At 35.9% G+C, this 24,192-nt stretch overlaps 2 protein-coding genes across 2 annotated transcripts in view; one reads left to right on the forward strand and one right to left on the reverse strand.

Annotated features, from left to right (window-relative positions):
- Window positions 1–2,312: 2,312 nt before the first annotated feature.
- slc25a24 (solute carrier family 25 (mitochondrial carrier; phosphate carrier), member 24) lies at window positions 2,313–17,585 on the reverse strand. The gene is made up of 10 exons (XM_015393305.1): window positions 17,096–17,585; window positions 13,926–14,052; window positions 13,757–13,844; window positions 9,819–9,930; window positions 7,325–7,483; window positions 6,575–6,727; window positions 6,365–6,472; window positions 5,215–5,382; window positions 4,930–5,080; window positions 2,313–2,926 (listed from the first exon to the last, which is right to left on the reverse strand). Exons 1-10 carry the CDS (start codon window positions 17,273–17,275, stop codon window positions 2,745–2,747), a joined length of 1,428 nt encoding a protein of 475 aa, XP_015248791.1. The 5' UTR covers window positions 17,276–17,585; the 3' UTR covers window positions 2,313–2,744.
- A 1,748-nt stretch (window positions 17,586–19,333) lies between these two features.
- Window positions 19,334–24,192, forward strand: part of fam102b (family with sequence similarity 102 member B) — a 20,930-nt gene continuing 16,071 nt past the window's right edge. The window contains exons 1-3 of the mRNA XM_015393309.1: window positions 19,334–19,605; window positions 23,538–23,658; window positions 23,900–23,929. Of these exons, the coding sequence (XP_015248795.1) occupies window positions 19,460–19,605; window positions 23,538–23,658; window positions 23,900–23,929 (297 nt within the window). The 5' untranslated portion in view covers window positions 19,334–19,459. The remainder of the gene's footprint in view (window positions 19,606–23,537; window positions 23,659–23,899; window positions 23,930–24,192) is intronic.

A 24,192-nucleotide genomic window follows, 5' to 3' on the forward strand; every position in this document is an offset into this window, starting at 1 on the left:
TTATTACGATCATGGTTGTTAAAGAAGCAGAGACCGACTGTAACACACTTAAACATTAAAGAAACTGTTTTCTGTTGCCATTTTAATATAAACCTAAATAGAGTTCCAGTTATTTTTCAATTAGTGATGTTGATACTAACACCAGTATGGAGGACCAACTCTGCCATATTTGACCCTCTAAGACAGCAGTACCCAACATTTTTTGCGCCACGAACCGGTTATATGTCAGATAATATTTTCACGGACCGCCCTTTAAAACGTGGGGGTAAATACGATCAAATAAAATGATACGACTGGTATAAAATCAAATACAAACAGCATAAAAATAAAACTCACCGTTATCTTGAATTAGTGGGAGCCATGACCTTGTTTCTCCGAAACAAACCGGTCCCATCTAAGCGTAATCGGAGACAATGACACATGAAGTGTGCACCTAATGTCCAGTCTGCTCCGTAGCTTTGTTTTGGTCGCTGTAACCGCAGAAAATCCCGCTTCACAAAGATAGGATGTTATAGATAGGATGCATCTTGACCTGAATTAACCTGTGTTTAGAGGCACAGATGCACCGAATGATGTAATTGTGAGATAATAACCTAATGTTTTGTATTTTCAAAATAAAACACCACTCAGAGTCTGATCGTCGATAAATTATATATATTTTTTTCTGTGCGGCCTAGTACCGACGGACCGGTACCGGTCCGCGGCCCGGTGTTTGGGGGCCGCTGCTCTAAGACACAGCCCTTCCTCATTTGCATAATGAGGCAGAAATGCAGACAGAAATGTAAAAATTACAGGCAGAAATAAATAGCATTGGAGAAATAAAGAGGGTAAAAAAATACAAAGGAAGAATAAAACACAATATATCATGCACATAAATACTTAAATAAGTAATAAAGTTGAAGATTATAACTGACAATAAATAAATAAGGTAATTATTACAAAGGCGAATAAATAAAGAAGCTAATTAAAAGAGATTGATACATTTATGTTGCAGTATAATTTAATTTCTACCTACATTTATTTGTTTGTGTTTTTGGGGGCAATTAATTGTATGATTATTTATTGAGCATTTATTTTTTTCGGTATTTATTTATAGATATGGCAGAGTTGGTCCTCCATACTCCAGCGTCCCAGGTTGCTGACACTTGAATTGTGATCGTCCTCCTGATACAGTGTGAATCTGAAGTCAGCAGTGTTTTCATCACAAGGAGCACCAATAATTACATGACATCCACAGCGTATTCATCTATTCTTGGAGCCTCTGTGTGCAAACAGGCACCATCACCAGGCACACAAGTCTTTAAACAAGAATACGGGTTTTCACTGACTAAAAGATCTGTGGGGATCCTTGAAAGACAAATAGTAAGGCTGGTATAAAGTTTCTTGCAAAGGTTGTACATTTTCACTTATCAAGTTGCAACCATAAACTTCAGAGTAATTTATTACAACCATAAGTGAAGGATAACCCCTAGGATAATTCAGTATCATAAAGTGAAATGAAGATGATCAATGGTTTCTTCCAGCTTTGTCCTGGTTTTTCTATACATACCGTGTTATAGGCCATGATCACCATACCTGTACCTGCTGAAAAAACATTTCCACAACATGAAGTTGTGTCATATTTCTGGATGCATATTTAAAGGATGCTCTGTGCATTGTTTCATAATCCAGGCCTTTGTTTTCATAATCCAGGCCTGCTTCAATTCTAGCCCTGACCTATCTCTTGTGTCCTTTGGTCTTTATTATGCTATCTATTCAGAAACATTCTTTAAATGACTTCAGGGCTTTCACATTACGATTCATTCACTCAGATGGTATTCATCTACTGGAATGGATATCAGAGTAAAGACGACTAACTAATGTGCACCAAACCTTTTGTTTATTTAAATGTAGTTTAAAAAAAAAAAAAGCCCTTTTTTTATTTCAGTCGTCCATTTAGGATTCAACTAGTGCTGGTCTCGTCCCTACAAGTTTGCAATGTATTTTATTTTAGGATTTATTTTCAAAATAAAACATAACCACAAGCCATTTTATTTATAATCAGAGGTTTATTGTAAACATCCATGAGCCAAATATTGGAAATAAAAGGCAAAAGAAAATACAGAAGATTCAGAATCAACAGATATCTGAGAAAAGAAAAACATAAGGCACTTTTTTTTTTAAATGTGCAATAATATCCACATATTAACTCTTTAGTAAACACCATGAAATGTATTCCTAAAAGGATAAGGTATTGCACTTTTAATTTTTCTCAGATTTCTGAGTGACGTCTCGCCTAACTGGGTGTTTGCATTGTGACTTTTCTGTTTTTCACAGCAGGCGATGGCTCGGACTTCTGATAAGGGTTGAAACTGGTCCATAAAAGTGCTATTTGATTAAACGTAAGGAAACTATTAATGCAGGTCTGTTACATGCCAAGGGTTGAAGGGAAAACAGTGGGCTTTCCATTCAAATCAACAGTTGTCTGAGTGATTTAAAGCCATATAACCAGGTGTGTCAGCACGAAAAGCTGTAGGTAGATTGTAAACACTGTGCTATTGGAAACTCTTAGTAATCCTGCAGGATTTCAAAGTGGCTAGCAAAGTCCTGCTGTCACTTTAAAGCCTCTAACAGTAGTTTCATCTGCATACATCCAGCTCATAGTGGCCTCGAGGTACAAAAAAACAAAACAAAAAAAGATAGAGAGGAAAGGGTGTTTCAATTTAAAAAATAATGGAACTGCTGCAGATAGAGGATTCTGCAGCTTACTTTTGGAGACCCAGGCCAGAGCGCATGTTCTCATACACCACGTAGCTGATGCTGACAGCTGGGATCACCTTCATGAAATTGGGGAGGATTCCACGGTAAAGTCCAAAGAAGCCTTCCTTCTCCAGGATCTTCTTCACCATGCGGCCCATCGGCAGCTGCTCAGAGCCCTCAAGAGACGCTGGGAAGAAAGAGTTAATGTCAATAAGGAGAACCAAGCTCAATATTTTAAAAACACACAAAAAAAAGTTTAATATTTTTATTCAGTACATTTTGACTGAAAAATAAAAAGACCTCTAATAAAAAGTACTTGTAAAATATTATTGCACTATTATCAGCACTCATGGTCATGCTCCTTAGTTTAAAACTTTCAGTTCTTTTGTAGAGATGCTAAATAATGCTAAATTTGTGTTAAATTGCTAAGATGTTTAAAGATCTAAATTATCCCCATGTATCTCTATTAGAATCCTTAAAAGGGTGGCCTTCTAAATTCTTGTGTTATAAGTGAAAAATGGGCTATACAATAAAATTACATCACTATATTTTGTTAGATCACTATATTTTGTGTAGTCTTTAAACCAATAAAAAGGATTTAATCTTAGTTGTCAATTCCAAAGGTTTTCATTAAACTAAAGCATTAAATCTTACAGGTTTTTTCCCCCTAAAAAATTCAATAAGAAAAAAAATCTATCAACAAATCCTTATTTAATCTATTATCAAAACTGGATTTGTTGCACAACATGGCATGATGACAAAAAAGCTTAAGAACAGTTTCTGTTCCATGAAACCCTGAGTTAAACCTCAGGTTATCTAACTAATCCACTAATCCTAATTTGGGACACGGATCTGGATTGATGAGAATATTTAGCTCTTCTAGAAGTTTCCTCACACCTAAATGAGCTGAAAGACACGCCACTCAAGAAAGCTTTACTGTATATCCAGCAGCCTTTGCAGACTATAATCTATTAGTCTAATAGATATATCTATTAGTCTAATGTAGTTCTAATAGTTTCAATAACAAAAAACAAATAAAACAGTTTTACAAGATTAATGTGACTACAGTAAGTAAATTAAATATTTGAGAACATAAAGCAATTTTATAAATATGAGGGCATGTAATGCTACAGGCAACAGGCTTATTTCCAACTGCACCAGACATTAAAAGGAGGGGTCACCAGTGCAGTGCCAGCGGGCACCTGGGGGCCCTCAAGGACCACGTGGGATGCCCTCAGCAATAGGCTAACTCTGAAATGTTGCTTTTTTCTTTTTTTAATCACACTTGAATTTATAAAGACCCCAAAATAAAAATATCTAACAGAAAAGTAGAAATGAAAAGAAACATTACAAATATGCTTATTTGGCATGACGTTTAGGTGAATGCCGACTCCTCCATGGGTCAGTTTTGGTAGCTCTTCCTATGACTCGGTACCCAAAGTAGAAAAAGGCAGGTGACCCGTTTTAAAGCAACACTCTCGCTTTTAGCCACTAGGGGCGCTAGACCTGTAACTTCCAGTAAAGTTGTCTAATTTGATTTGAAAGCTAAAAAGAAAAAAAAAGCACTTATTGCAGAGGATCAAATGGACACAAAGCACAACAAGATTCAACTCTGAAGTAGGCAAAGATTACCAAACATCTAAGATCATCTCGAAACCAAAAAATAGGCATATTTAAGTTTTTAAACAGACATTTCTTTTTATAAATTCTGGTTTAAAAAAAATATTTTTCAAATCAAATGTTTAGGCGTTTACGCTCAAAACTCGAAAACAAAATGTATTTGCTTAAGCTATTTAAGACATTTCTTTTTACAAACATTTTTTGTTTGCAGTAGGGCTGACACAACTAACGGATTAATCGATTATTGTAATATGCTTCAAGTAATAGAGTAATCAATCAATTATTTACAGAGTATAGCGACTCTAAAATAGCGGCAATTATACCAGGCTTGTAAAAAAAATATATCTATTTTTTGCATTTAAGATAAAGAAAAAGAAAAAAAAATGTTTTCTGTCAATATGTTCTATCCAGAACTCCTCAAGTGGATAAGTTTGAGGTTCACCTGTTTAATTTTGTAGTCTTCTTTAAATAATCTTTGGCTACCCGATTATTAATGGATTAATAAAAAAAATTATCGACAGATCTGAGTCCAGATAAGCTTTCTCAATGAATAGATTAGGATTGTCTTACCTTGTGCCTGCATGCGAGTGCGGATCAGCGCCAGGGGGTAGCTGGCCAGCTGACCACAGGTGCTGGAGATGGTACCGCAGCCCAGCAGCACCAGAACCCCCGGGTTTGCTGTGTCCTTGGCATACTTAGATAACCAGATGTTCTTTAAGCTCTGATGGGGAAGAGTGTTACAGGAAAACTCAGAACTGATTGATCATTTATAGAGATGATAATTGCTCTTTAAATCACTCTGGTGTTTAAACTCTTTCAATGTAGCCAGATGGGCTTAAAATTATCGCCACCCACCTCGTACACTGCCAGATCTATTCCAGCGTAGGGGATAATGCCAATAATATTGGGAACGTAGCCCTTGTAAAATGCCTTAACACCCTCCTTTTTCAGAATTTTCTTGGCACAGTCGAACATCCCTGAGTATTGTCCCGTTTTCCTCAGTGTCAGCCGAGTTTTCATCACCTGAAAACAGATCAAGATCATCAATAAGCAAAGCAGCTAATTTTTAACTTGATCACAAAGAGAAGAAAAAACAACTCCGGGAAGCATTTGGTTTGAATTCTGCAGTACTAGAGTTTCACCTGGGTTGTGAGAATTCAGGCCTTATTTTTTTAAACCAGTTTGAACCTTCAGCCATTGATGTATTTCTTTACATTTCTACTCTAATGTTGACTAGAATGTGGGTGATAGAAAAGATGACGGGGGTCAGGAGCCACATGTGGCCCTATAGGCTAACCAGAGTGACCGTTAATGAACCAATAATAAAAAAATAGGGCAGTGTTCACTTGTTTTATTGTTCTGTTCATGCATGATTTCCACAATAGAAAGTCAATGATTTAGGATATGTACTTTTTTTCTTGTTCTTAATTTTGTATCAATATGGAATTTTGGAATGATTTGTCTTGAAATGTTTGCTGAAGATCTTTGATAATGAAAGGAGGCATTAAGGTCTGCCTTTGTCCTTTTTTAATCCTCTAGTACGATTTTGAATAAAAAGAACAAAAACAAGCAAAAATACAAATTTCCATACTCTGAAAAAAAGAAATATTTGTTTATTTATGCCTTCAGTCATTTAATGTCATCAGAGGCTGGTGTAGATTGAAGGATAGTTTCTTAAAGTTGCATTGAAAAGTATGTATGAAAAAATATGTAATACCCGTAAAAAAGTCTTGCAAGAAACTTTGAATACCAGCAGTGTCATTAATCTATTAATCAACTATTCATATATTATTTAAATAAGTTAACAAGTCTTCTTTACAGCTGGGCAAAGAAGACAGATTTAAATGTTGATGGTAGATCACTTCAGCAAATCAACATCATTTTTATGGTAATTAAAATATTTTCAATATTAGGTCAAGAACTAAAGACTGAGATGACAAAGAGTAGAAAATTTGCTCCTACAGGCAAACTGATCGTTCATGGATAAAGCTACATCTTTGCTCACCTCCATGGGGTAGATGGCAGTTTGTGCTGTGGCTCCAGCCAGCGATCCCGCCATGAATCTCTCATGGGTCTGAATCTTTCCCGGTTCACTGGCCAACAGCTTCTTATACTGAGGGGATGGTTGGACACATAAACAACACATTCAGACTCAATTGCAACATCCCCCCCAAAAAAATTAAAAATAGATGGCATTCAGTTATAGAATAAATACCCGTTCATACGCCATGAACTTAATGGCCGTCTCCGGGGCAATCTTTAGGACGTTAATGCCATTTCCTCTCCACAGAGACGTCACCCCTCCTTCTTTTAACATCTGCTTAAAACCCCCCACCAGGCTGATTTTGTTGCTCTTAGAAGCGTGAACCTGTAAATAAAAAACAAAAAAAATAACTATGTGCCATGTTCAAGTCAAACTCCTAAATTCTGAGTCACAACTAAGATTTCAGACTAAAAAGGCACAAAAAACAGAAACTGGTATGATCACAAATATTAAAGGTAAAGTGGAGGATGTTCTTTTTCCAGGTGGATCATTTAAATAAGTGGTCTTCCTAATTGTCAATCATTCCGGTGATATGTTTACGTAAGGCCATCCTACGTGCTCGTCCCCATTTTTTATTTACCAGTGGTGAGTCTAAAATAGTGGAAAAATTGTAAATCTTCTTTTGAAAAGTAAGCTTGTATGAGTGATGCAAACAGCAACTTTTAAAGAGAGCGTGCATGAGCCTATTTCACCTCATGCACGCTCTCTTTAAAAGTTGCTGTTTGCATCACTCATACAAGCTTACTTTTCACACACGTATAATAGGTATTCCCTTTCGGGAGCGGGTACAGGGTTGTGCAGGTGAATTTTTTTTAAGTAGAAAGGTCTTTTGAAAAATTCGCGAAAATCCTCCTCTATACCTTTAATTTATGCTGGACAATTTCTTCAACAATTATGGCATAAAAAAAATATCTGACCCACCTGCATGAAGACCTTCATTCTGTCGAGCGGGGCAGTTCCTGTACGGGACACAGCTCCGGCCATGGCGCCGGCCATCAGCTGCTTCCACCACATCCCTGTTGTCTTCTCCTCCTCTGTGAACTCATCTGGGATGGTAAGGCTATCGCCAATATCCAGCACCTAAAGGCATCACAATCACTTTAATACATTGTTATTTGCAAACTTTTATTATCTGGAGTAATTTAAGCTTTTCACTGAATTAAGAGACTTAGAAAAACATTAAAGTTAACATTAAAGACATGTAGAAAAGCATAAAGAAAACAGAAGAAATGTCTGTCTGTTTGAGCAGAGAGAAGGGGTCAGCAACAACCATGCAAACCTGATGTAGAGTCTTTAATTAGACAATAAACATGATTTAAACCGATTCCTTCCCATTTAAAATACATGCTTTACACTTAACGCTCAGCAGAATGGGGCATTCTTCATTTCCTCACCCAGTTTGAGTAATTGCAGTTTAAAGCATCACAGCACACTCCAAAATAAGGAAAAATAAACATATAAAAAGATTCTCCCCTCATCTAAAACACTTTACTTCATTAGCCAATTGTCACATGTGGAAGTTTTGCTGTTTGGTCAAAATTTGGTCCCTGCAGCAAAAACTATGCAACAAACATGACACAACATCACGTTTTAACTGACTTTTTCTTTAATTTTGGTTTTACATGTTTATCTAATAGATGATAAAAAAGACATCCTTAAATAAGAGCTGAATTATATAAGCTTGATCTAATTATTTGATCTAATATGTTTTACCTAAATCAATAGAAAAAGGCACAATAATAAAAATGTTTTACATCAACATTTTTAATAGAAGGAAATTTTGCAACTTGATTCTGTAAAAAATGAATAATAATTAAATATGTGAATGCCTTAATTTCTTTATTTCTATCACTTTACAGAGGATTAATAACTGATGTGAGGACCTACCATATCCACATCCACCTCATAGATCCCTCCGCCATCTTCAAATTCAAGGAAAAACCAGTGAGCCTGCTGCTGCTGAGGCTGCAGCAGAGCCATGGTCATCCAAAGGATTTACCAGAGCAACAGAGTTCTGTTTGGAGCAGGCTCCCTTCACAGACTGAGGAGGATTCTTCACACTATTCAATTATTAAGACCCAGAACCTATGCTGGTGTCCTGCAGAGATAAACACTGTATCCAGAGCGCCCAGCAGGAAGCAGTTTGAATACAGCAGGTGGTAGAAAGTTCTAAGTGCCATAAATGTTACCGTTAACTGATGCAACCTCACTGGTGCCTCAGCCCAACTACTCTCCTCTCAGCCTGAGCTGCTCTAAATGCTTTTCCTTTCAACGCATCTATTCCAAATCCCCCTGATGGGCTAATCTGGATAGAGGTCAGATTAAAATTAGCTCATCTCGGCTGGGGTTTAGGAAGCAGCGGGTAATTCATCCACGTAGGCTGAGACGGCAAACAGAGACTGCTAACGTCAGAGATCAGCCGCGGTCTGGCTGCTGCCATTCAGACAAAAAAAGCACTCCTTGTTTTTCAGCAAAATAATTCACAACAAAACAAATCCCAGAGATTATTTCTGTGTTGTTATCATTTATTATATTATTTTCAAGTGTTCTTCACAATGTTTGAGTGTAAGCAGACTTTCGGAACAGATCCCTTAACTAATATAACCTAAATTAAATATAACAAGGTTATACTCCTGGTGTTAATCTATAAGGAATAGATGGAATAATATTCTGTGTAATCTACAATTAATCCTGATAGGCTTTTTTGTGTGTCAATATGGTGATACTGTGGGATTTTTTTTTTTCAGAACAAGGGGATCATACACAGAGAATGTCATACTGTTGCATAGACAGATACATTACCAGGCAGATATTTTTGGTTGATATTTCTCTGAATTGGCATTTGCTGATATGTGCATGCTTCACGGTGCCCTGAGATCACATGAGCCCAATGCATTGCTGCTCCCTCCAGCAGCTATCTTTAATGTTTTTGCATGTTTAATTCATAAATTTTTCTTTTGCTTTTTAAATTGTTAAAATAACTAGAAACTTATTTTCCAGTATAAATTTTTTTTTCTAAGTAGGTTTAAATCCATTTAAATGCGTCTGCCTCTACTTGCGTTCCTCTCAGGAAAACTAATCCCTCAGTCATTCATGCTTTCAGCCTCACCATGAATGGACACTCATTTAATCATTCAATTTCACTGAAATATTTGTTCCAAAATATTTAACTTATTTGGATCTTTATGCTCCTCCCCCTTTTTTCATTGTTGTAATCATGCTTCTTTTATGTGTAAAAAGCAAACAGTAGACTTCACTGGTAATACATTTAAAATTAAAAACATTATGCATGCCTATTACAAAATAGTCATTAAAATAGTTATTAATGAATAAAGACAAAAAAAAAGGTTGAAAAAGCGAAAAGTTCTCAAAGTTTTGAATAGATCTCTGTCTGAATTAGTGGCCAGACTCTCACCGTGCTGTGCTTCCAGTAGCGAATGATCTCCTGCAGGCTGGTTGCCGGGTTAAACAGGAAGTGCTCCCTCCATTCGTTCCAGTCCACAGACATGGTGCCGTCAACATCAATACTGGAGAGCAGAGAGAAACAGATTTACTCAATGTCTTCATTTTTAGTGGATAACAAAGAATATAGTTAAGCAACTAGAACTAAGAAATTCCTTGTAAATATTTTGGTGGTAAACGTTTCTAAATTATAAATTTTTGAACATAGTTGGTACATTTTTGTGACAATTTTCTTTTTTCAAATTTAATGACCATAAAATAAAATATTTATCCAATTATTTTTGATGGTTGCCTTGGGGACCATGGATCACTGATCCAAATGTTAGTATTTTATTGGGATTTCATTCAATAGACCAAAATAAAACACAATAAAAAAGATTATTCTAATTTTTAAAAAAGACGTGGTATTCAGGGAGCTATTGATTGATTGATTGATTGATCGATTGATTCAGGCTTATTAATCATCCGATGACAAGGCAAAGATGTGGAAGACCTGCTGGCCAGTTGAATCCAAAAATGTTTTCTGTCTGACTGTGCAGATCAGAGAGCAATTCCAATGATGACACATGGTGAAGGCAGCATCAGGCTGTGGGAAAGCCTTTCTACAGCTGGGAAAGGGAAGCTGGTCAGTGGATGGAGCTAAAATACAACAAATCCTTAAAGCTGTATAATAAAACTCACCACTGGTTAACTGAGAATCTGTAAGAAGGGTTGAAAGCAGATTTTTATAGACTCCCCCCACCCAATCCAATATTAAGCTAAAGCTTGTTTTTAAAGAAGTAGAATAAACATATAGTCTCCATCTATTCTACAGATATGCACAAACTATAAAGGTCTTAACTCAGGGGGATTAATATAAAGGTATATTATAATTTTATTATGTTAAAGTAAAAAAAAAAAAAAAAATTGTTTCCATTTGACAATCATATGAATCTTTATGTGTATAAAATACCAAAATACAAGATGACAAATTGTTAAATAGTTCAAGGGTTGCAGATACTTGTTGCAGACTCTCAATTTGATCAAAGATAAGGAACAAGAAACCAGCAAACAAACCATAAAATGCGGATATTGCAGCTAAACTGAGACCCATCGACTCAGGAAATAATCTCACAGCTTCCATTCAAATTATCAAGCAAATTCAACAATTCAACTGTCAAGTAAACTTAGAAAGGATGCAACAGCTCAAGGTCATTTTCCTGCACGACGAATATACTAGTGTATCAACAACAGGACTGCATAACTGAAATGCATAAAAAAAATAAAACCAGACATCACAAAGAACAGAGATTTTACATCCTCTATTTAATTTAACACAAAACGGAAGAAATTTTTTTTTCCTTCTTTTATGTCTGCTCTGGTAGTTGACCCGCACCCTTTGCTGTGGTTTTTCAAACCAAACCTCTCTGTCTGACTCACACATCCTGTTTGACAGACTTTTTTGCCCCAACTATTACTTGTGTCTTCCTTTACATATTGTTATGTCACATCATGCCTTTTTTTTTCTGTAATGCACTGAACTGGTTTGAAGTGGAAGCAGAAAGGAAAAGGGAATAAAAAACTACATCAGACATATCCCAAAATGTAAATCTTACCAATACATGAAAATACACTATTTGTAAAAAAAAAAAAAACAGAAAAACGGACCGATAACTGTAAAACGCTGCCAGGAGATGAATGCTAACTATGAAGGAGCCGCAGAGATGCAAAGTTTAAGGGAGAAGAGACTTTTATGCCAGAGCTGTTAGTCATAAAATCCTCAAATTTGTCTTTTAAAGGAAAAGTCTGGTCTGCAAGTAATGCATAATTCATCATTATGATTTAATGAATTTAGCATTAATCAGTTAAAATAAATAAATAAATAAATAAATAAATAAATAAATAAATAAATAAATAATTAAAATTGGGCCATTTTTGCCCAAATAGTCACACCTAACCCCTGACATATTCAAGCAGTGACGTCATAGTGTGGTAAGCCGAGCGCCATTCTTTCAGCTTTACAAGCAAAATCAATGGGAACTACTACACATATTTGCAAACAATCACAATTAGTTAAGATTTCGAGAGGACTTCATCATTGAAATTCGCAAGAGCTATTGTTAAAGTGACAATGCCTTTGTGCATGGATGCAGTTGGATGTTTTAATGCATTGGGTAAAAGTGAAAAATAATTAGTTATTTCACCTTTCCAATTCATGATCCTCCAAGGATGGATTCATTGTTGGATTGCCAACTTAAAGAGGGAGGATTTGCCATAGAATTTCTGGCCAGAGAAAAAACACGTAATATGTAGCAAACATTTTAAAGAAGAATGTTTTCAACACGACTTGGATAACAGCATTGTGAAAGCACCAGATACAGCATTGAGACTTGATCAACAGCCGATACCGCACAGTGACGTCACAAACCGGTAGGAGGCAGTAGTGTTCTTTGATTCTGGTAAAGCATAGTCAAATTAAATTACTCTAAATTAAAAACACTTATCATTTATTGAACAGCATGTAATAATTTCATTTCTGTATTACTTTCAGAAGTTTGAATTCTGAATATGACCGGACTTTTCCTTAAAATAGAGGCATGATGAAAGCCATTGCTATATGAAGGCGTCAAAGAGTTAATGTTTACAGCAAGCCACGTAAAGGAACACAGTAAACGTGGGAGAAAGAGACAAAAATGTTCCCTTTTATAAAGCCGCGGACCGAACAAAACTTTAACTTGAAATTACATCATGTAGCCATGGCTCAGTTGAGGACAGACATTTTGCAATCAGAAAGTAACTGGTTAGATGCTTGCTTCATCCTCTGCCAATTGGATGCATCAGTATGAATGTGTGAATCTGTGAGCGTGACTGGGTGAATGAAACTAGAAAAGCTCTAACATTCAAATGTACAAGCAGTCCATTAGACCTATTAAAAAAAATGCACATGCACAATCCTGAACCCCCTGAGAGGGAACGCCTATTAAATGCGTGCGGGAGAATGCACGAGCCCATTTCTCCTCGTGCACGCTCTGTTTAAAAGTTGCTGTTTGCATCCGTCACACAAGCTTACTTTACAAAAGAAGATTCGCAATTTTTCCACTATGTCAGACTCAGCACCAGTAAGTGAAAATGGGGACGAGCATGTAGGACGGCCTTACTTAAACACATCACCAGAATAATTGACAATTAGGAGGAGCACTTTTACAATTAGGACAATTAGGATGATCCACCTGGACAAAGATCATCCACCACTATACCTTTAAGGAAACAGAAACCAGCTTATCTAACTCTACAGTTAAACTATATTTGAATCTGTAAATATTACTTTAAAAGTAGATATACATTTTTATGCAAATGATTCTATTGTTTTTTTTTTTAGGGCTGTTCAAACCCCATATCTTACCTACTAATTCACAAAAAATTTAATTAGTCACATTTAAGTATTTTGTGTCCAGCCAAGTGTTTATAAAATAAAAAAATACCTTTAGAAAAGCCTTTTTTTTATATCTCTCTTCTCACCTAAATGTCTTGATTGTAGCTGTGCAGGATATTACAAAATGCCGTTTGGTAACATCTCTTTTAAGAAGGAATGAATATCAGTTTGATATAGTAAAGTCACACTGTTTGGTAAATAGTCTGTCTTTATAAATTAAAAGGTAGTTTATTTATTGTTCTGGGAGGAAGTAGTGTGGGGTACTAGCTCTTTATCATGTGACACCTGCTCCCCCCACCGCTCCCTGGTTATCTTTCCCTCACACTTGTCTCCACCTTAAGCTTCTGCTGCTTAAAGCCGCTTCCTTTAAACTTTCATTATAAGACACTTTAATTTTTCTTCTAGAAATTGTACACATTTCTGCAACTGATCCACTTTTGCAACCAAGACCAGAGGATAAAGTGTAGATGTTAAAATACCTCTCAAGGATCTTCTTTGCATCCTCTTTGCTGATGTCCATACCCAGATCAGCAAGAGACTGCTTTATCTCCATGTAGTCGATTTTACCTGTTCAAACAGACGAGCCGAATGAAGAGGAGAAACTCAAACAAAGATTCAAAGACTCGACTCTGGGAATTTTCTCTGTACCATCGTTGTTCTTGTCCAAGCTCTTGAAAGTCAGACGCAGCTTCTTCTCGTGCTCCTTCAGGTACTTGGTGAACTCGCTGAAGTCTAGTCCATCATCTTTGTCTTTGTCACCAGAAGAAATTATTTTCTAGAGTAAAAAACAAACAAAAACAACATCAGCGGTCAGATTCCTCACAAGTCTTTCCCAGATCTGCTTCTTGAGTTTCTGACCTCCTCCCTGGTCGAAGGGAGAGCTTTGAGGTCTGAGGAGAAATTAGGTGACTCTACCATCTCCCACACAAGCAGCAGTAGGAATTCTGCCAGTAGGGGGCAGCATAAGAAAAAGATAAGCTTCCTCACATGTCCACACTTAGTTCCTGTGTCATCTTCTCAGTGCTTTGGACTCTTAGATAAGTAACATGCAGAACTCATGTTGCTTTAATTTCATTTGAATATATTTTGATAATATTACAATACATTTTTTCCTGTTCCAGTCTAAAATCTACAGAAATAACACATCTAATGTCTTTAAGTCTGTAGATAACATAAAAGCAACCAGTTTGGAGATTTATTACTGCTTATCATATCCCTGAAAGCTTTTTATTTATTTATTTTACAGCCCTGAGTCACACGCACAGCAGTGGCCTCTCCTTCATTTAACCTTTTAACATTCACTCATATAAAGAGGGATTCTTTCTTTAGGGCCCAACAGCTCCCATTAATCTGAAGCTTTACCTTTTAAGGTAAAATCCCTTGATTCCTTTATATGTCAGTCGCTGTGCTTTTTAGCAGCCGGATCCTGCAGCTTTTTCTAAAGAGAAACATAATGTCTAGATAGTTGTGATCATTACAATGAATTAAAATTCAAACTTTTTAGAAAAATTTTGGAAAATTCGAAACAGAAACAAAGCTTCTGAAAATTCATCATGGTTATGACAGATAAGGTTACAGTAACAGCTGGTTTGCTTGCTGTAGAGAAGGATCTACTGTATTTCACCTGTACACCTAAGGATAGACCTTTAATCTACATTGAAGCTGAAACAATTAAACAGATTAATCTTGATAAATCGATTATTGAAATCATTTCAACTAATTTAGTAATCTATTAATCGTTAACTGGAGTATTGAGACTCTAAAATATGCCTTTAGCTGACAGAGCAACCCACTTAGAGTAGTAATTATTAAAATTGTAAACAAAATACATACTAATTTTGCATTTAAGATGAAAAAAAATAAAATGTGTCTGTCAATACGCTCTACCTAGAACTCCTGAAGTGGAAAGGTTTTAGTTTCACCTGGTTTAATTTTGTAAAAAAAAAAATCTTTAAATAACCTTAAACTAATCAATTATTATTGGTTAATCGAAAAAAAAAAAAATTAAAACATTATTCGATTTGAAAATAATTGTTATTTGCACAACTAATCTACATTAACCCATTTTTCCAGATAACCTTAAAATGCTGCTCCTGGACTTTTACTGAAAGGTAAAATCAACAGTTTATTTCATTCAGGCTGTTGCCTAAATTCTTAAGAAACAAAATAGTTTATCTGACTACCTAAGGAAATATGTGGACTTTACTTTTATGTAAATGATCTTATTTTAAACAAAGAAATTCCAAATTCCTCCTTATGTTCTAGAGTTTGGAAAGCTGAGCTGGGTTTCAATTCTGGCTCGGAATAAACCAATCAAGAAACTCATTCTTTTAATATCAGTTGTTGTTTGTTTCTATAAACAAATTATTGAATTATCTTTTGTTGTAATAGATAAATTAAAATAAAATTTGCATTACTGAATTTAAACCAGGCTCAATCATCCAGTTAAATTCTTGTTGATTTTACTGTAGTTTTGATTAAAAAAAGATCCTCACAAATATTCTGAAATCTTCCTGTTTATTAAAAAAAAGAAATCTTTTATTTTCATTTAGCTTACCCAGGTCAGAAACACCAGGGGAAATGACAAACCACCTGGTTTCTGATCAGACATGCTGGAGCAGTTTCAGGTGAACTGCCTTGCTCCAGGGCATAATTCCACATTAGTAAATTCAACTTTCACACAACAAACAAAATGGAGGCTGAGTTTAGGTCGTTTAGTTTGCTTAAACCAGATGATCTGCAATGCAGCTACAACTAGTACAACCATCCATAATGACAGGATGTACACAGAGACTGTACAAGAAAATCCCACCTAATCTAAAGCACAATTTTCATATTTGCATTTTCTAAACATAAACTTGTCTTATCTAGTCAAACATGGTGATAAATTAGTCTGTTTATCAATTTTTATTGAAGCTCGGCTAAACATTCATATTAATTTAATTTCAAAATGTCTGTTTATTTCATAGAAGTATTTTCCAGAGAAAAATTAGTACACCTCATAAAGGTAGCCACCCAGCCCCCAAACATTAAGACCCTCCTCTTTGAAACAGAATCAGTTCTTGCCTATGCTTATGCTTATGCAAGTAAACATATCTAACTTTATATGGGTGCATGAGCCAAAAAAACAGTTATCAGCCCCGCAGCAGACTTCAGCATGCAAAATATGATGCAAAACTTATCCCAACAGTACAATTAATCCATTTCAAGGTATTATACTGAGAAATATATAGCACTGACTAGTAGAAATGCACCAATCATTCATCCAGAGAATGTTTCAATCCCCTTTATTAACCTTTGATCGGAGGTCAACAAGTCAAAAACTGAAAAGTCTGTAGGATCCTGACTCCTATTGTAACATCTCCCACCATCTTTCATCCATACATTCATTTTGATCCATTCCAATAATGAGAAATGTTGTTGTTGTTTTTTTTAAAGAAAATGCTACAGGCTGTTATTTATCTTCTTAATGTAGTTCTGATGGAAGCAAAAAGTCTGAATCAGTCCAAGTTGGAGTCAGCAGGTTAATCAATTGGTGCATCTACAGAATAGGGGATTTGTTTAAAATTAAACTGATCTGTGTGAAGAATATTGCTAATTAGTCAGACAGGAAATATACATTTGATTGCAATTAAATCGGATTAAATATACTGATTTTGTTGTTTTTTCCATTATGGTTAAAAATTAATAAATATTTTCTTTTTCGTCCTTTCCATTTAAAATGACTAGTATGGCACATTAGATTAAACTGATTAGACTTACACACAACATTTCTTACTGAAAAGCATAAAAGTATATGTTTTCCAGTATGCATCTACCTGAGCAGCTCTCTTCCCAGTCTGGATGCCCATTGCAGCCATTCCTGCCCTGAGCTCACTAACATCCACTTTCCCATCCTTGTTGGTGTCCAGCTTTGCAAACAGCTCCTCGTAGTTCTTTGATGGATCTCCTGCGCACCGACAGTCCGAGAAAAACAGCTTTCTCACTGCAGGATACATGGTTTCAAGCTGAAAAAATAAAAACAAATCCAACGAGGCCTACAGAGAGCTCCACACGCACAACCCAAGCAACGATGGGGAAAAGAGCGCAAGTCGACTCCTGCGGTTTGGCACTTCTGGTTTTAGACAGAAGGAGAGTTTGGCCCGATTTTAACAAGATATCCGCGCTGCAACCTGAATAGGAAACTACAGGAGATCCTCATGGGACACTGGAGTGTGTAATCCGCAAAGAAAAACTTAAAAAAGGTTTATATGAAAGTAAAAAAAAAATACTTCAGCGGATGAGGTAGGCTGGCAGAGGGGTGGAGAAAGACTCGCCCCAGTTGGCCTAGAAGACCTCCTACTTTTACTGCGCACACAGACACACCCATCTTAGAGCCAGCAATTGCTTTCGACGTGAGCTTAACCTGTTCTTAGAACTCATTCCAATAATTGAAATATTTATGGTTGGTTTTACACACACATCAGAGCGTTTACATGTCATAAACTGAGACCCACCCATAGTGCAAAGTCGATGTGACAACCGTACTTTAAATATGTGTTATTCCTTTAAATATCCGGTAGATGTCGCCAAAATTCCGTTGTTTTTTTTATATTTATGTATTTTACCGCAGTGAAAAGTTTTAACCACTAGGTGGCAACAACGAACATGATAACAGTTGGTGGTTTCGCTTTGTTCTAATCTGTTCAATCAGTGCTGCAGTTTTCCCGTTGACAAGCAGGGGGAGCTCGAGTAAAGAGGCGGGCTTTATTTTGAAGAGCAGCTAGTTCAAAGTGGTCACGACTGTATATCCCTTTAGTAAAGAGGCACTTCAAAGTAAAAGAAGACTCAAATAAAGCTACTTTTAGCTTTAGTAGTAACAAAACAGTAATTTATTCCTACATAGATTTCATAATCTTGTTTCCTTATTTAGATATAATACTGGGTATAATATCTTAAGCAGAGTTTATTTTCATGATAGAGAAGATTGTAATGTTTATGAGGTAAAGTCATATTTCTTTTGTTTCTCAAATTCTAATATTGAGACATACAAAACAATATTATTCACAGATAAGCAACATATTAGTAGATACTGTGATTTTTCATATTGTCCTGTAGCTGTTTTACTGATATCTATGTCTTTCTTCATTACAACAATCAATAGATTGATTTGAAAAAATAAAAAATGTGACAGATCTTTTATTATCTTAAATTATAATTGAATATTTATTTTAGGAAACATTATTTATACTTAGCACTGGTTACATTCCAGACATTACTAAAAAACAAAGAAATTCTCTACATCTTTGTTTGAAGGAGTAAAGCTATGAAACAGAAGCCTTTTGATCAGAGGACCAGGCCTTGATAAAAAATTCCAAAACCTTTTGGGAAAATGTGTTATGAATCAAACTTTGGATCACAAATTCAGAAGGAAGGTTTTATACAAAAACAACACACACTTGCCAAAGAACGTAATACCCAAAGTGCAATATGGTAGAGGTGCTGCCAAGATCTGGGACTACTTCACCTAAAACAGAAGTGGGGCTTTTGTTGAGATGTGTTTCCAAAATAATTTGTCCCAAAATCTCAGGTGTTTACTAGAAAATGAATGATAGAAGTTTTATGTGTCTGTATCACAGTTTATTTAATCACAAATTAATGACTGTGAGAGAAAAAAAAATGCTTTTAAAATTGTTTTACTGGAGTTCAAAACTTGATTTTATATTAGAATTTTGGGATTGCCCCAGGAAATGGCAAATAGGCTATTTAAAAAAAAAAAGTATTTGCTTATTTTATTCATAAAAAACTTAAAGTTTGATTACTAAGTTGTATCAAAGAAACAAAACAAAATCGAATTAATCCACATGTTAATATAAACCGAAAACCTGATTTCTTGTTGATGTTTTGAGAAAAAAAATCACATAAGTAAAAAAAAAAAGGGACAGTTTCAAAAAAATTTGTTTATGCATGTAAAAGAATCCCTAAATGAGCGCGTGGTAAGATCAGGTGCTTTTATTATGAAGGATAAAACAGGAAGTAGATCTGGTTTGGGTTTGCTCTGTTCCGTTGACGGCCTGTTGTCAACCGTAGCTTCATCCTCTCGCAGCGACGGTCCACTGAACCAGACTAGGCGAACACAATGGGGCTGTAATGTCTGCCACTCCTGGGCTCGGAGCATCTTCTCGTAACCGCCGAGGCTGTATATGGATTTAATGATGATGAAGAAGAAGAAATTCAAGTTCAGGGTGGATTTTGAGCTGGATGAGCTGTCGTCGGTCCCCATCGTCAACGGTGTCCTCTTCTGTAAAGTCAGGCTGCTGGATGGCGGATTCTCAGAGGAGTCTTCAAGGTAAAATAAGAAAAGACAAATAGTTTGAATTGAGCCACTATAGTTAAACCTATTTATTGTTTTTAGCATCAGACTCTGTGGTGTAAGTCGTTATTATATATTTATCTCAACGGCTAAAAGATTAACGAGTCTTTTAGTCGATTTAAAGGTTTGTTTATGGTCATAGACCACTGATGGAGATATAAAATGTGTCAAATATAACCATATTGTAATATCTTTATGTCTAATATAAGATATTTAGTCAAGAAACAGGAGAGTTCTGTCATTTTATTTGTGTTTTCAGAGTAGATGTTACGGTACTTTAAATTTAGCTAACATTACCTCCAAAACAACACCTGTGTGTTGGATAGTGAAACATTGTCACTAATTGTGTGTAAGTTAGGGGTCATAGGTCAGGGATGGACATGCACCATAATCCAGATGCAGTGGAGTCTGCAGGTTAGATCCCTGGAAAGGTTGATTTGTGCATTTTATTGACTTAAACTTAGTGCTGAAGGATTTAAAGCTTGCATTTGATAGATCAAAAATGTAAAGTTCTTGCAAAGCAGAAACTTTATTTATAAAATGCTGATTTTTTTTTTTTTTTTATATGCACCGGTCATAACAAAATCTGCAAAGGTTATTTATTGATTTTCAAATTAAGTTCAAAGATTGCTGTATTTCTAGTGAGGCAGCAGATGTTCATGGTGTTGGTGAATGCATAATATACTTTTAGCAAAATAACATCTAAAAAAAACAAGAAAGAAAGAAAAAAGAAAATGCATTATGGCACATTTTAAAAACAATGTAAGTGGCTAAAATATAAAAAAGAAGTCAACTCAACATTTAAAAACATCAATTTCGGGAATTACAGCTAGATCATGATTATAACGATTTTAAATATTAAATATCTTGTCCAGTTGACAGTTATTTGGATTGGTTTAAATTGTAGAAATAATCCGAATCACTGTTTCAGTCCTAGTTTCTAGTTTAAACATTCTCTCAGGAAAAAAAGGGTGGAAAGACTAAAGAATGAAAGTAATAAAGAAGAGACTTGCTGATTTCAAGGTTTGCATACAGTTACGCACCAGATGCGATTGTTTGAACAAAACATCAACAGGCAAATAGAAATGAAAACTTTGTTTAAAAAATAATGCTTGAAAAACACAATTTTACCCTGATGGGTAACGTCCGGTTCAACCAGCGTGTATTTGGTCACAGTGCTGACTCAGCATAGTTCTAATCAGAAGAGAAAAAGTTATCACTTCCTATCAGGAAGATGAAGCGGTACATTTTTATAGAAAAAAATGTTTTAATCCAACATTGTTTAAGTACTTTAACTCGGAGGAAACCATTCCAGTAGCTTCTTTAACTTAAATCCAAACTTCAACAAGGAATATGTTTCCAAATGTTGCTGATTATGTTCATTTTAAATCCCTTTTCATATGAACATCATCAGTCCTGATCATGTCAGAAGATCAGTGTATTTTTCTTTTCGGTTTAACAGTGTGTGATTTTTTTTTTTTAATAACTCAATATGCTCAAGGACATGCTGTAAATATGTGAGCATCATGAAATGGACTGCAATATAAAGATGTCTACGTCTCTTTTTCTATTATAACGCTTCAATTATTCATTAACTGATACAAATAAAAAAGAATGAACATAACAAGCAGAGTGGTTGACTTTGCCCCATCAGGATCATGAGACATTCGCTATAAAAAAAACAAAATAAAAGCATAAACATGAGAGGAACTGAAGCGATTCTGCTGTGTGTTACAATTCTAACCTGTGTTAAAATGTGTAAAATACGCCATCAGAGCTGTTGAATTTGAGAGGAAATGACCTATATCCTTTATTCACGTTAACCCTGGAGTATCTGACTCATGTTTCTGCTGTTTCTGCTGAAAGAATGACGCAAGGAAAGTCAAGCGGGTGATGCTCATAAATTATATCAGCCTTAAGGCTTACAATGGGGGGGGAGCAATGTTTTGAATGTGGTCCTCAGGGTGGAAATGGTTGATGAAGCAGTATTTCCTCAAACATTTCCACAAAAAATTGATTCAGATAAAAAAAAGAAAAAAAACAGTCAGGATAACTCAGGATGCTTATGGGTTTGCTGCAACAACAGATGAGGTTTAAAGCTTATCTAACTGTTTTTTCTTTACCCCATTTATTTCCTTCAGTGAAGCTTACATCTGTTTTTTTCCTTTTTACATTTACTGAGAAGCAGTGATCATGCTTTTAATGCTCAGCTGATTCAAGTCTAATGTTTATAAATGTGCAAAATGTTCCTTAGGTTCTTTGATAGTAGTAGTAATGTGGTAAGAAAGCTTCGTCCTTAACCTAACTGGATTTATTTTAAGCAAAAGGAGATCTTGCTGTTAGCTGAGGGCATTTATATAACAAAGATAGTGTGAGTTCATGGTTTTAATGCATGCATCAATTTTGTCAGGGAGGGTGGGGGGTTCCCTTCCCTTTCCCCTTCCCCTCCATTTGACCAAATGCTGACTTGAAAAAATGGCTGATTCCAATCTCTCACCCAGTGATTGGAGCATCACTCATAATCAGGGTCCAATTTCAAAAATATGCAGCTGTTTCATTTATATATATTTTTAAGTGAACTTCTTTGGCTAGTGTCTTTTAATGTAGAGCAGATGTAGATTTTTTTTTTGTAAGGCATCTGAACCATGCAGAGAAACAAGGGGAGATCTGGTTTAACACAGAGCTACTCACACCGGCTAATAGGATTTTGCTGCACACACACACAAAAAAAAAAAAAAAAACGCTCGGAGCCGTAGAGCATGAAGCATGAACACGAGCCAGAATTCCCGAAGCACACAATGTCCAGCTGACAGGGAGTTCCCTCTCTTACTCTGAAGGTTCACCCTCAGAAGATCCCCGGGATGAAGTAAGCATTTGTCCAACATTAGTCACACATCTGCTGTTTTTCATTTATAGGCAGTGATGCTGTGCAGGATATGAGCCTGGATGTCTAATCTCATTATCACTATGTTGGTTTGAAATCTTATACCTTTAGAGTAGCTTTAACCCAGTTTTTAATTTCAAATTTCTTTCTGCAAAAAAAAGAAAAAAAAAACCTATTATGTTTGGTTTTTATGTCCAGCAAAATGCCAGATAATTTACGGCATGATGGGCTGTATAAACAGATTGGAGTTGTGCAGTGATGTGAGTGGGAGAGGAGAGAGGGCTGGTGAAAGTGAAGCCATCTGTGGTATCGTAATTCTGCCCACGCACACAGCTTCATCTCAGCCTTTTTGCTCAGAGCAGGGGGCACGACTCACGTGCAGCCTAACCTGACGACAGAATGGGAAGCCATGTTTCCGGCATTGTTAGATGAATCAATAAACGGAAAACAAGAAGACAACTTTTTGTTTTTGTTTTTTTATCTGTAAAAAAATGAGGTTATAATCATATTGACCGGAGTGCCTTTTAAACAGGGAATACCTGTGGCTTATGAAAGTCGGGTAATTGAAGCAAATTGAAGTAATCCTGAATGGGTTGCAAATGAAAAGGCTTTTCTAACTTGTCTGTAGTTACCAGTTTGTTTATTGGTTGAATTTGAATGTGAAATTGGTTGAAAATTGTTCCATAATAAAGTCTAATGGCTTCCATAAACAATAATAATATTCCTTCTAGAGAGGCACCAATTAATCTGCAGCAGATCTGATCTCAAAGAAAACCATAAATTGCTATTTTTAACTCTTACGTCCATGCTTGTTTTGTTTTTTCTTTTCTTTTCTTTTCTTTTCTTTTTGTGCTCAAACAAAAATGTCTTGATGTTGCTCCAACAATCACCCTTGGCTTCCTCAACAGTCAGTTGGAGTCCTTTAAGAATGCAGGACACAGACCCCTGCACCCATACATACACTACTATCTGACCTTAAACAGTGTTTAAAGGTGAGCTAATTCTTTGTGATTTCCTGTAACAGGGAGCCGGTGCAGGCCAACTGCGTTCGATGGAGGAAGCGATTTTCTTTCCCCTGCAAGATGAGCGCCAGTGCAGGAACAGGCGTGCTGGACCCCTGCATATGTCGTGTGTCTGTGAGAAAGGTACAGCAATTTTGCACCACTAAATGTTTTCATGTAAAATTTTTAGTGTCTTAAATGTTCTGAAAGTTCTGCGTGGGTTGTGTTTAACCGAAACCCGGCTGATGGATGTGAAACCTGGCAGAACATGAACCAAATCACTTTAAATTTCCATCATCTGATGTTTCTGGGTTACAAACTGGGAGATTGAGTTATTTTCTGTCCTCTATTTGCTCTGAAATATGTTTTTGCTTCTTTTCTTCAGGAGCTGAAGGGAGGAAAGGCGTATGCAAAGGTAACTCTTATGTGCTTACAGGGAGCAGCACTAATATTGGCACAGATATTAAAGCTCTTAACCTAAACTCTAATACAAATTGTCCTTATGAAGTTGTCTAATTGGAGCTCATTAACAGTCAGCTTTAGATGTGGATTCTTTTATTTTCTTTACAACCATCACAGTGGGAGTCTTGGCACGATAAACCTGGCTCCTTGCCCAGTCTTCAAAGTACTACTATAATATATATATATATATATATATATATATATATATATATATAT

The sequence above is a fragment of the Cyprinodon variegatus genome, unplaced genomic scaffold (assembly GCF_000732505.1).
Source record: "Cyprinodon variegatus isolate N-32 unplaced genomic scaffold, C_variegatus-1.0 Scaffold635, whole genome shotgun sequence".
In the NCBI taxonomy this organism is placed as follows: Eukaryota; Metazoa; Chordata; class Actinopteri; order Cyprinodontiformes; family Cyprinodontidae; genus Cyprinodon; species Cyprinodon variegatus.

Excerpts from the sequence above, each read along its gene's own strand:
- slc25a24 (XM_015393305.1), bottom strand. The coding sequence starts at position 17,275 with ATGTATCCTGCAGTGAGAAAGCTGTTTTTCTCGGACTGTCGGTGCGCA. Across the intron at positions 5,081-5,214 it reads TAGATCTGGCAGTGTACGAG|AGCTTAAAGAACATCTGGTT; the intron begins GTGGGTGGCGAT and ends CTTCCCCATCAG. Across the intron at positions 2,927-4,929 it reads CACTCGCATGCAGGCACAAG|CGTCTCTTGAGGGCTCTGAG; the intron begins GTAAGACAATCC and ends CTTTCTTCCCAG.